At 46.4% G+C, this 13,276-nt stretch overlaps 1 protein-coding gene across 3 annotated transcripts in view; it reads left to right on the top strand.

Annotated features, from left to right (window-relative positions):
* Positions 1–13,276, top strand: part of B3GNTL1 (UDP-GlcNAc:betaGal beta-1,3-N-acetylglucosaminyltransferase like 1) — a 431,353-nt gene that overhangs the window by 367,748 nt on the left and 50,329 nt on the right. For all 3 annotated transcript variants that reach the window (XM_073606958.1, XM_073606957.1, XM_073606959.1), the window contains one exon: positions 7,348–7,472. In XM_073606958.1, coding sequence (XP_073463059.1) covers positions 7,348–7,472 — 125 coding nt within the window. The remainder of the gene's footprint in view (positions 1–7,347; positions 7,473–13,276) is intronic.

The raw sequence follows: 13,276 nt of genomic DNA, 5'->3' as shown, positions 1-13,276 counted from the left end.
GGTAAGCTGTTTTAAAAATCCATTTTTCTTTATCGTACATCACGGGACACAGAGCACCATAGTAATGACTATGTGGGATGTCCTAAAGCAATGCCTTTGAGGGGAGGGAACACACCTAAATTCCCTTTATTTTAGGCTCCAAATTATAAAGCTGCTTGCAGCACGCTCTGGCCAAAAACAGTCTCCTTTTGAGATCTAACATCCAGTCTGTAAAACCTGGTGAATGTATGAACTGAAGACCAAGCAGCCCCTTTGCAAACCTGAGCCATCGACACCTGTTGGCGCACTGCCCAAGATGTACTAACTCCTCTGGTAGAGTGAGCTTTAGGATATCGAGGTGGAACCTTGTGTTTCAACTCATAGGCCTGGATAATGACCTGACCAATCCACCTAGAGATTGTAGAACTAGTTGCTGCCTGTCCTTTCCTAGGACCCTCAGGCAGAACAAAAAAGGAGTCAGACTTCCGAAAAGGGGCTGACTTATCCAAGTAAACCTTAATAGCTCTCACCACATCCAGTGAATGGAGCAATCTTTCCTCCTTAGATTTAGGGTTAGGAAAGAAGGAAGGTAAAATTATATCCTGATTTAAGTGAAAATTGGAAACCGCTTTGGGTAAAAACTGCGGACGGGGCCGCATGACTACCTTGTCCTGATGAACAAACAGAAAGGGTTTCTTACAAGAAAGGGCGGCCAACTCCGAGACCCTTCTTGCTGAGATTATAGCCACCAAAAAAAAAACAATTTCCTAGTCAATAGGATCAAAGGAATCTGCTTAATAGGCTCAAAGGGTTGACTCTGTAGAGCGGACAGCACTAAGTTCAAGTCCCATGGGCACAAGGGCGGTCTAATTGGTGGCCTTTACATGTAGTAATCCCTTGATAAAGGTTCGTACCAATGAATGAGATGCAATTGGTCTCTGGAAGAAAACCAATAAGGCCTGCAATCTGTCCTTTAATGGTTCCTAAGGACAAGTTTAAGTCAATTCCTGCTTGCAGGAAGGGCAAGAACCCTCCCAGTTGTATACTTGCGAGGGTGCCATCTTCTCTTCTCACACCATGAAATGTATGATTTCCAGACTCTATGGTAAATTTTTCTAGACACTGGCTTTCTAGCATTTATCAAAGTAGCTAGAACTGAACCCCTGATACCACGGTCTTTTAGTACTCTGGTCTCAATAGCCATGCCATCAAATTCAGCGACCATAAAGAAGGATGGTATATTGGACCTTGGGACAGTAGGTCTGGGCGTAATGGAAGACCCAATGGGTCCCCAACTGCCATCTTCACAATCTGTGAATACCAAGACCTTCTTGGCCATCGTGGGGCCACCAGAACTACCGTCTTCTGCTCCATCTGTATCCTGCGTAACAGGTGTGGCAGCATCTTGATCAGAGGAAAGGCGTAAATTAGAGAATACCGATCCCAGGGAACCACCGATGCATCCGTCCCCACGGCAAGTGGATCCCTGGTTCTGGACACAAAGTTGTCCACCTTGGCATTGAACCTGGATGCCAGAAGATCCACCTCTGGCATCCCCCAACGCTGGCATATTTGAAGGAAAACTTTGGGGTGGAGGGACCATTCCCCTGGCAACAACTGCTGACGACTTAGGTAGTCTGCCTGCCAATTGTCCACCCCCGGAATATATACTGCCGACAGATATGGCACGTGTCTCTCTGCCCAAGTCAGTATATGATTTATTTCCTTTTGGGCTGCCCAGCTCCGGGTACCCCCTTGGTGGTTGATGTACGCCACCACTGTGGAATTGTTGGACTGGATTCTGACCGGAGACCTCCGCAGCCTGGCTGTCCAGAATATGAGGGCCAAGCGAGCTGCTCGAATTTCCAACAGATTGATCGGCAAGGTCTTTTCTACCTGGGACCATTCTCCCTGTACGGAGGCCTCTTCCAATACTGCTCCCCAGCCAAGACGACTGGTGCCTGAAGTTACCACCTTCCAAGTTACTGGCATAAAGGACTTCCCATTTTTTTAAGTTGCTGGTCTTTGACCACCAAGAGAGGTCCAATTTTACCTTTGGGGATAGAGATATTGGATGATCCAAGGCTAGGAGAGACTTGTCCCAAGCTTCCAGGATCGTTCTCTGGAACAACCTGGAGTGAAACTGCGCATAAGGAAAGATGACACCATCTTCTCCAGCAGTCTCATGCATAATCGAATTGAGGGTCTTTCTACCCTTTTGACTTTCTTGACCAGCTCCACTATTGAGCTGACCTTCAAGGGGGGTAAAAACACCCTTTCCTGGGTTGTATCCAGGATCAAGCCTAGATATGTAAAGATTTGAACTGGATGAAGAGCTGACTTGTCCATATTCAGAATCCAACCTAGGCATCTCAGAACATGAACTGTAGTTGCAACGTTCTTTATTAGGGTGGCATAGGACTGGTCCTTCAACAGAAGATTGTCCAGATATCCTATCACTGATATCTTCTGAGACCTTAGAAAGGCCAATACCGGAGCCAACACCTTTGTGAAGACTCGAGGGGCCGTAGCCAGACCGAACGGTAGTGCTACAAACTGGAAATGACGCTCTTCTACTGAAAAGCGTAGAAACCTCTGATGTTGTCCGAAAATCGGTACATGCAGGTATGCATCCTTGATGTCTATGGATGCTAAATAGTCCCCTTTTCTTAGAGACGCTATCACTGAGCGAACCGATTCCATCCGGAAGGTTTGGACTTTTAAAAAGGAATTGAGGGATTTGAGGTCCAGAATGGGCCTTACTTCCCCATTTGGTTTCAGCACTGTGAATAGGTTTGAATAAAACCCTTTGAACTTTTCTTTGTGCGGAACCTTTGTAATCGCCCCTTGCCTTTTTAGCTGTTCTAAGGCTAGAAATAGGCTTTTCTTCTTTTCTAGATCCGAAGGAACTCTTGATCTCAGAAATCGATTTGGGGAAAATCGCGGAACTCTATTTTGTAGCCCTGCATTATAGTGGAGATAACCCACTTGTCCTGCACCCACCCTGCCCAAGCATCTGCGAAGCGCCGCAGTCTGCCCCCCACCTGTAAGAGCGGGGGCGTCCCTTCACAAGGAGGACTTGGCATTGGCTTTATTTGGCTTCTGAGTCCAAGTTCTTTTCTGACCCTGAGGTCTTTTAAAGGCAGGTGGTTGAGGCCGTCGATACTTCTTTGGAGAAGATGTGCCTGGCCAAGGAACGTTCGGAATTTTAAAGGAAGGCTGCTTATTCCTTCTTTTCACAGGAAGCAAGGAGTTCTTTCCTCCTGAGATTTTTTGGATATACTTATCCAGTTCTTCTCCAAACAAACATTCCCCATGAAAGGAAAAGCCGCAAGTAGCCTCTTGCAAGGCATCTCGGCTGACCAGTTCTTTAACCACAAAACTCTGCGCATATGAACTGAGAGTAGCGCAAAGCAAGACATTTGCTGAATTGAGTCTTTTAATGCGTCTATCGCAAAACACAAAGCCCGAGGAAGTTCTTTCATCCGAATACTCCTCTTGGACAGGTAGGTTCCTGACCAGACTTTTAAAACGATCCTTCAGGGATTGACAGATCCCAATTGCCGCAACAGCTGGTTGCACTGCTGACCCGGCCACCGCAAAGGAGGCCTTAAGCAAAGATTCCAGCTTCTTATCTGCTGGGTCTTTAAACCCTTGTGCATTATCCACTGGACAGGTTAGGCTTTCATTTACTGAGGAAATAGCCGCATCTACTAAAGGTGTATCCCACCTTTTCTTGAACTTTTCCTCCATTGGGTACAAAAAAGAAAACCTTTTAGGAGGTAAGTATATTCTGTCTGGATGTTCCCAATCAGCGTAAACCAATTGCTCCAATAATGGATGCACAGGAAACGCCTGAGAACCTTGCAAAGGCCGCAAGGATCCCAATGTAGAACAGGAAATTTCTGGCCCTTGTACAGGGGGCAACTTAAAACCTGTTCTTACCATTTCGGTTAAAGCCTAGATAAACGGCTTTTGGGATTGCGAAGCCGTCAACGGTTCTTCTGAACCTGAGTCCCCTACCGAGGACTCCTCTGCTTCAGCATCTTTATCCCCTATGGCCACCTCCTCAAAATCCTCTGCCCATTCAGGATCCAAATTACAAGGACCCAATTGGCTAAGGGGGTCCTGGTGCTCAAGAGACTCAGCACTGGGACCAGTCTCAGGAGAGGGAGATCTATTTTGTTTCTTCCCTCCCTGCGTTACTGAGGCAATCATAACCGCTATTTTGCCTTCAAGACCAGCGAGAGCTGACGTTAAGTCATCCTTAGTAACATAAGCCGAGACAGGGACATTGGTGGTGGCCACAAGGCCTGATAAATGCAATGGCTCAGCTAGGTCAAATGCCACAGGTCTTTCAGGGGAGACAGGTGCTGCAACAGCCTGAGGTTGATCTCCTGTTTTTGAAGGAGTCACTTTACCCTCTGTATTAATCCTGCTCCCTGCACCTCGTTTTCTGGAAGACATGCTTACAGGATTGGAGGAAACTTACTGTGCTATTTGGCTGTAAAGCAAGGTCCATAAAGACATGGATGAGCAAGTTTGGGGTAGAGGAACTTGACTGGCGTGCACAGAATCCTGACCTCAACCTGCTAGAACACCTTTGGGATGAATTAGAGCGGAGACTGCAAGCCAGGCCTTCTTGTCCAACATCAGTGCCTGACCTCACAAATGCGTTTCTGGAAGAATGGTCAAACATTCCCATAGACACACTCCTAAACCTTGTGGACGGCCTTCCCAGAAGAGTTGAAGCTGTCATAGCTGCAAAGGGTGGGTCAACTCAACATTGAACTCTACGGACTAAGACTGGGATGCCATTAAGGTTCATGTGCGTGTAAAGGCAGACGTCACAATACTTTTGATAATATAGTGCATCTTCCTATAAAACCTGGCAGAGTTCAGCAATATTTGACCATTGGTTTGTTTGTTTTCGCTTGTTGTGTTTCTTGGTTTGCTCCATCACGATCACTACATGCCTCCCCTCCTGTGAGAAGAAAGTAGGAATCGTGGCCGGTGTAGCGCACATCTCGGCCAGCTGCTCATGTGGTCGTCTTCCCCTGGGAAGTAGTGGGTGTATCTTCTGTTTTTGGCACCAGAGCGAAAATGTAATTAAGGTTGTATTAAAGTGAGGAGGGGAAAAGAAATATCAAGTTCAGGTTTATATAAACGGTTTCCAAACTGACAGAGGAGATTCCCACACTAGGGGGCTGGATACCGGTGTTCCCAACCCACCCACACACTTTCTCCCATCCTTATACATTGTCAGTGGTGGGCTTCAGTTTCCTGCTACGACGGTGGGAAAACCAGGAGAAAGAAACCTTAATATGTATCAGGCGTTACAGGATAATGTATTCCCTGTGACAAGAGTTCAATCGGTCCGTTACATCGGGAACATGTTATATCCTTTCATCTGGCTGCCAGAGCAGGCTGGGACTTGTAGTCCTTCAAAACAGCCATTCATACAACTTGTTGAATTTTATTCCCCAGTCTGAGCCTGTATCTGCATTGTGTCATACAGCAAACCTCAGCCTTTCTAAACCTTTTTACCATAGCAGAACCCTTACAAATAATGTTTAAATCTTGGGGACCCCCTACTATAACCAGTTCAATGGTGGTCAGTGAGAAAATGCCCTTGACATTGGAGGTCAGTGAGAAGAATGTCCCTTACATTGGTGATCAGTGAGAAGAATGTTCCTTACATTGGTGATCAGTGGGAAGAATGTTCCTTACATTGGTGATCAGTGAGAAGAATGTCCCTTACATTGGTGATCAGTGAGAAGAATGTTCCTTACATTGGTGATCAGTGAGAAGAATGTTCCTTACATTGGTGATCAGTGAGAAGAATGTTCCTTACATTGATGATCAGTGGGAAGAATGTTCCTTACATTGGTGATCAGTGAGAAGAATGTTCCTTACATTGGTGATCAGTGAGAATAATGTTCCTTACATTGGTGATCAGTGAGAAGAATGTTCCTTACATTGGTGATCAGTGAGAAGAATGTTCCTTACATTGGTGATCAGTGAGAAGAATGTTCCTTACATTGGTGATCAGTGAGAAGAATGTTCCTTACATTGGTGATCAGTGGGAAGAATGCTCCTTACATTGGTGATCAGTGGGAAGAATGTTCCTTACATTGATGATCAGTGGGAAGAATGTTCCTTACATTGGTGATCAGTGAGAAGAATGTTCCTTACATTGGTGATCAGTGAGAAGAATGTTCCTTACATTGATGATCAGTGGGAAGAATGTTCCTTACATTGGTGATCAGTGAGAAGAATGTTCCTTACATTGGTGATCAGTGAGAATAATGTTCCTTACATTGGTGATCAGTGAGAAGAATGTTCCTTACATTGGTGATCAGTGAGAAGAATGTTCCTTACATTGGTGATCAGTGAGAAGAATGTTCCTTACATTGGTGATCAGTGAGAAGAATGTTCCTTACATTGGTGATCAGTGAGAAGAATGTTCCTTACATTGGTGATCAGTGAGAAGAATGTTCCTTACATTGGTGATCAGTGAGAAGAATGTTCCTTACATTGGTGATCAGTGAGAAGAATGTTCCTTACATTGGTGATCAGTGAGAAGAATGTTCCTTACATTGGTGATCAGTGAGAAGAATGTTCCTTACATTGGTGATCAGTGGGAAGAATGCTCCTTACATTGGTGATCAGTGGGAAGAATGTTCCTTACATTGGTGATCAGTGAGAAGAATGGTCCTTACATTGGTGATCAGTGGGAAGAATGTTCCTTACATTGGTGATCAGTGAGAAGAATGGTCCTTACATTGGTGATCAGTGGGAAGAATGTTCCTTACATTGGTGATCAGTGAGAAGAATGTTCCTTACATTGGTGATCAGTGAGAAGAATGTTCCTTACATTGGTGATCAGTGAGAAGAATGTTCCTTACATTGGTGATCAGTGAGAAGAATGTTCCTTACATTGGTGATCAGTGGGAAGAATGTTCCTTACATTGGTGATCAGTGGGAAGAATGACAAATGATTTGGGGGCTCCAGCAGGACGGGGTGCAGAAAGGGAAGGACCTGAGATCTCTGTTGCTGATCACAGGAGGTGAAGAGGCCCACCTTGGTCTTTTTTTCCTGGGTGGTTCAGGCCTCACTCATGGTTGACATAAGGCATTCTTACCTCTGTGCTTTTCTGACTTTCTTATTTCCTGAAGAGCTCCAGGCGATAGTTGCTACTCTTATGTTATGGCTCGTTTTTGATCGTTGCTATGTCTCATCCATACACACATCACGAGAAGGATCAGCTATAAAATTTATGAGGATAATGAGACCTATTTATATTTTTTTAAGATGCATCTCTTGTATATTCTTGAAATGTGACTTATAAATGTCTTTTTTCTCAGGGGACTCCAGAAGATTTACTGTTTTTTTACGAGCACCTCAGAAAAGGCGGAGGAGTGCACCGTGTGGATGAATGCCTCCTGCAGTATCGATACCATGAACATGCCGCGACGCACGCCGTGTCAGAGTGAGTGCTGCTTTGTTATATGTGAGCTGGGGGTATCGGGAGGAGGTATCTCACCTGTACACATCTTAAAAATCACAATATAGACCGGAGATATGATGGAAACCATGCAAAGGTTACTGTAATTAGAGCTTTTGGCATAAAAACTTTACTTCAAAGTCTTGTTCTTATTTGGCAACTTGAAATCCCCGGCAGAATTGATGCAATTCCTAATCTTGCATCAAAACATGACCTCCAAACGTGGTGCTATTCTTGTGGAATTGTCACACGACACTCCTCCTATTGTTACTGTCGATGTGCCGTCCACCTATGAGTATATACTGTATACACACTCCCCGGACACTTTATTAGGTCCCCCTTGCTAGTAGCGGGTTGGACCTCCCTTTTGCCTTCATTCTTGGTGGAATAGATACAACAAGGTGTTGGAAATGTTCCTCATTTTGCTCCATAGTGACATGATGGCATCACGCAGTTGCTGCAGATTTGTCGGCTGCACATCCATGATGCCGATCTCCCGTTCCACCAATTCCCAAAAGTGCTCTATTGGATGAGATGTGGTGAGTGTGGAGGCCATTGGAGTACAGGGACCTCATTGTCCAGTGGTGAGATGATTGGAGCTTTGTGACATGGTGCATTATCCTGCTGGAAGGAGCCATCAGAAGATGGGGACACTGTAGTCATAAAGGGATGGACATGGTCAGCAATAATACTCAGGTAGGCCGTGGTGATTAAACCATGATCAATTGGTTCTAAGGGGACCAAAGTGTGCCAAGAAAATATCCCCCCCACCATTACACCACCACCACCAGCCTGAACCGGTGATATCCCATCCCCCACACCATTACACCCCCACCACCAGCCTGAACCGGTGATATCCCATCCCCCACACCATTACACCCCCACCACCAGCCTGAACCGGTGATATCCCATCCCCCACACCATTACACCCCCACCACCAGCCTGAACCGGTGATATCCCATCCCCCACACCATTACACCCCCACCACCAACCTGAACCGGTGATATCCCATCCCCCACACCATTACACCCCCACCACCAGCCTGAACCGGTTATACCCCATCCCCCACACCATTACACCCCCACCACCAGCCTGAACCGGTTATACCCCATCCCCCACACCTTTACACCCCCACCACCAGCCTGAACCGGTGATATCCCATCCCCCACACCATTACACCCCCACCACCAGCCTGAACCGGTTATACCCCATCCCCCACACCATTACACCCCCACCACCAGCCTGAACCGGTTATACCCCATCCCCCACACCTTTACACCCCCACCACCAGCCTGAACCGGTGATACAAGGCAGGATGGATCCATGCGCCAAATTCTGACCCCACCATCTGAATGTCGCAGCTGAAATCCAGACTCATCAGACCAGGCAACGTTTTTCCAATCTTCTATCGTCCAATTTTGGTGATCCTGTGCCAATTGTAGTCTCAGTTTCCTGTTCTTAGCTGACAGGAGTGGCACCCGGTGTGGTCTTCTGCTGCTGTAGCTCATCTGCTTCAAGGTTTGATGTTTTGTGCGTTCAGAGATGGTATTCTGCATACCTTGGGTGTAATGAGTGGTTATTTAAGTTACTGTTGCCTTTCTATCATCTGGAACCAGTCTGCCCATTCTCCTCTGACCTCAACAAGGCATTTTCCTCCACACAACTGCCGCTCACTGGATATTTTCTCTTTTTCCCACCATTCTCTGTAAACCCCGAGAGATGGTTGTGAAAATCCCAGAAATACTCAGACCGGCCCGTTTGGTACCAACAACCATGCCATGTTCAAAGTCTCTTCAATCCCCTTTCTTTCTCATTCTGGTGGTTGGTTTGAACTTCAACAAGTCGTCTTCACCATGTCTAGATGCCTAAATGCATAGAGTTGCTGCCTTGTGATTGGCTGATTAACAATTTGCGTTACCAAGCAATTGAACAGGTGTACCTAATAAAGTGGCCGGTGAGAGTATTTGGACACTATACAGTACATCTGCAGGACAGCTTGTTCTATTGAAAATCAACAGACTTAGTGGCCAGATCATCCGGTGAAAGAAAGCCTAAAAAAAGAAAACTTAATGCAGCCACCACATCGAAAAATTTGTGAGCTGCAATCTAATAAATGTTTGTTTTTTTGGGTATGAATGTTGATGGACTTGTTGAAGTCCATACTTCTGTTGCCTAGCGGACGTTTCCTTGGGCGGGAGGCGGACAGTAGCTCGCTCGCTCGCTCTCACGCGGTGGAAACTGTCAGCTTTCACACAATTGCAGTCACAGGCGTACGGCACACTTTACACGTCCCGCGCCCGACCCCTCTGGAACTGGCCCCCCGTGCCTCGTCTTCTCGGCGAGCTCCATCCGTGTCGGCTTTACATGAGACAGGCGCCCCGTGCCAAGTACAACATCCTGTTGGAGGAGTGCGAGCCGAGCGCAGCAATGTTTTCCTAAGCTGCATCCTTATTATTTTCAGGGGTGTAGCCGTTCCCCTTCTACGCTCCAAGAAAAGGCGCTTTCTGGCCTGTATGCGGACATTCATACGTCCTGTGCTCGCCTCGTGCCTCGTCAGAAACCTCGGGCCCCGGGGAATTGAGGGGCCCCGGTCTTAAAGCTGAACTCCAGGAAAATCAAAGTGGTATTAAAGGCAATTTTTATTATTTTTTTAATATCAAACTTACCTGCTCTGTATAATGGTTTTGCACAGAGCAGTCCTGATCCTCCTTTTCTCTGGTCCCCCACCGGCGCTCCTGGACCTTTCCCCGCCATGCGGAGTGCCCCCAGAGCAAGCAGCTTGTTATAGGGCACCCAAGCATTCTTGCTCCCGAGCTGCTGCCCTGCATGTCCATTCACACACACAGCTGCGGCTTTGCCCTGCCCCTCTCTCTTATCATTGGCTAACTGGCTGTGATTGACAGTAGTGGGAGCCAGTGGCTCCTCCCACTGCTGTCTCAGCCAATAAGGAGGGAGAGTCCAGCGTCATGCCTGGTTCAGCTTCCTCCTCACACAGATACAGCGTGTGGGGAGAAGAGAGAAACACTTTGCAGCAGCAAGAGTTGGCTTGATTCAGTGTGCCATACAGTGCCCATCAGTGGCACTACAGTGCTAATTAGTGTCATTACATTGCCCATCAGTGCCACTACATTGCCCATCAGTGCCCCACAGTGCAATCTGTGCCCTTCAGTGCCATCTGTGCCCTTCAGTGCCATCAGTGGCACTACAGTGCTCATCAGTGCCCTACAGTGCCATTAGTGCCACTACATTGCTCATCAGTGGCACTACAGTGCCCATCAGTGCCCCATAGTGCAATCTGTGCCACTAAAGTGCCCATCAGTGTCCTACAGTGCTCATCAGTGTCATCAGTGCCGCTATAGTGCCACCACAATGCTCATAAGTGCCAATTCAGTGCCACTACAGTGCTTATCAGTGCCCTACAGTGCTCATCAGTGCCACTACAGTGCTTATCAGTGCCACTACAGAGCTTATCAGTGCCCTACAGTGCTCATCAGTGCCACTTCAGTGCTTATCAGTGCCACTACAGTGCCCATCAGTGCCCTATAGTGATCATCAGTGTCATCAGTGGCACTACATTGCCCTACAGTGCAATCTGTGCCACGACAGTGCTCATCAGTGCCACGACAGTGCTCATCAATCAGTGCCCTACAGTGCCACTGCAGTGCTCATCAGTGTCACTACAGTGCTTATCAGTGCCCTACAGTGCTCATCAGTGCCACTTCAGTGCTCATCAGTGCCCTACAGTGCCACTACAGTGCTCATCAGTGCCATTACAGTGCTTATCAGTGCCCTACGTTGCCAATACAGTGATTATCAGTGCCACTACAGTGCACGTCAATGAGTGCTTATCAGTGCCACTACAGTGTCCTATTAGTGCTCATCAGTGCTCAATATTACACATCAGAGGCCATCAGTGAGTGCTCATCAGTGCCACCTATCAGTGTATCCCCATCAGTGCCTGTCAGTGCCGTAAAAATGTGTAAAAAATGCGTTTTCATTTTCTTTCCATAATGGGGTCATTTTGTGGGCGTTTCCCTTGTCCTGGTGCTCCAGGGCCTTCAAAAGTGTGATAGGTAGTCAGGAAATTAGACGTGTAATTTATGTCCCTAGAACACCTGAAGTTGCTCTCTGCATGTTGGGCCTCTGTATGTGGCCAGGCTGTGTAAAAGTCTCACACATGTGGTATCGCCATACTCGGGATGATTAGCAGAATGTGTTTTGGAGTGTAATTGCAAGTTTGCATATACCATGTGAGAGAAATAACCTGGTAATATGACACTTTGTGAAAAAAAAAATCTTAATTTTGCAAAGAATTGTGGGAAATTGATTGATTTTCCCAGAAGTCTGTAGGGGATGCTCAACATTTCCCTTTTTATGCATGCTAATATTTTGCTGGCTTTGGTAGCCATAGCTTGACACTGCATGATTGTCTTCTGCTAGGACCCCCAGATCCTTCTCCATCTTGGAAGCCCATAGGGGTTCTCCCCCTAGTGAGTAACTTGCTTTTATATTTTTACCCCCCAACTGCATTACCTTACATTTTCCAATGTTAAACTTCATTTGCCATGTAGTAACCCACTCCATTAATTTATTCAGGTCCTCTTGTAAAGTTTCTACATCCTGCTGTGTTGTTATTGGCCTGCATATTTTTGTGTCCTCAGCAAACACCTAGATCAAGCTATTTATCCCACCCTCTATATCAGGAATCTTCAAACTACGGCTCTCCAGCTGTTGCGGAACTACACGTCCCATGAGGTATTGAAAAACTCTCACATTCACAGACATGACTAGGCATGATGGGAATTGTAGTTCCTAAACAACTGGAGGACCGTAGTTTGAAGACCCCTGCTCTATATCATTTATAAATAAACAGAATTGGTCCCAGGACAGAGCCCTGGGGAACCCCACTAACTATGCTAGACCATTACGCTAACGAGTATACATTATTTATCACAACCCTTTGGACACGCCCCTGTAGCTAGTTTTCTATCCAAGAACAAAACTTATGGTCCATGCCTATTCTTAGCTTGTAGATTAAGTGTTTGTGGGGGACTGTATCAAATGCTTTAGAAAAATCCAAATACACCACATCCACCGGCCTACTTTTGTCCAGATGGCAGCTCACTTCCTCGTAGAATGTTAATAGGTGGGTTTGGCAAGAGCGACCTTTCGTAAATCCATGCTGATTACCGCTAATTTAACTGTTTTTGTTACCATCATGGGCAAGACCAAAGAGCTGTCAAAGGACATCAGGGACAAGATTGTAGACCTGCACAAGGCTGGAATGGGCAACAAAACCAAAACCATGGTGGGAAGGAGACAACTGTTGGAGCAATTTTTCGCAAATGCAAGTATTACAAACGAACCATCCTTCACCCTTGGTGTGGAGCTCCATGCAAGATTTCACCTCATGGGGTAAGGATGATGATGAGAAAAGTGAGGGATCAACCCAGAACTACACAGGAGGAGCTTGTGAATGATCTCAAGCAAGTTGGGACCACAGTCACCAAACACAATACGCCGCCATGGATTGAAATCCTACAGCGCCCGCAAGGTCCCCCTCCTCAAGAACACACATGTACAGGTCTGTCTGAAGTTTGCCAATGAACATCTAAATGATTCAGAGAAGGATCGGGAGAAAGTGCTGAGACCAAAATTGAGCTCTTAACTCGACTTGCGGTGTTTGGAGGAAGAAAAATGCTGACTATGACCTTAAGAACACCATCCCTACAGTCAAGCATAGAGGTGGAAACATTATGCTTTGGGGCTGTTTCTCTGCTAAAGGCTGA

This window comes from Aquarana catesbeiana, linkage group LG12 (genome assembly GCF_042186555.1).
Source record: "Aquarana catesbeiana isolate 2022-GZ linkage group LG12, ASM4218655v1, whole genome shotgun sequence".
Taxonomy (NCBI): Eukaryota; Metazoa; Chordata; class Amphibia; order Anura; family Ranidae; genus Aquarana; species Aquarana catesbeiana.
This window is presented reverse-complemented; position numbering and strand designations above follow the sequence as displayed.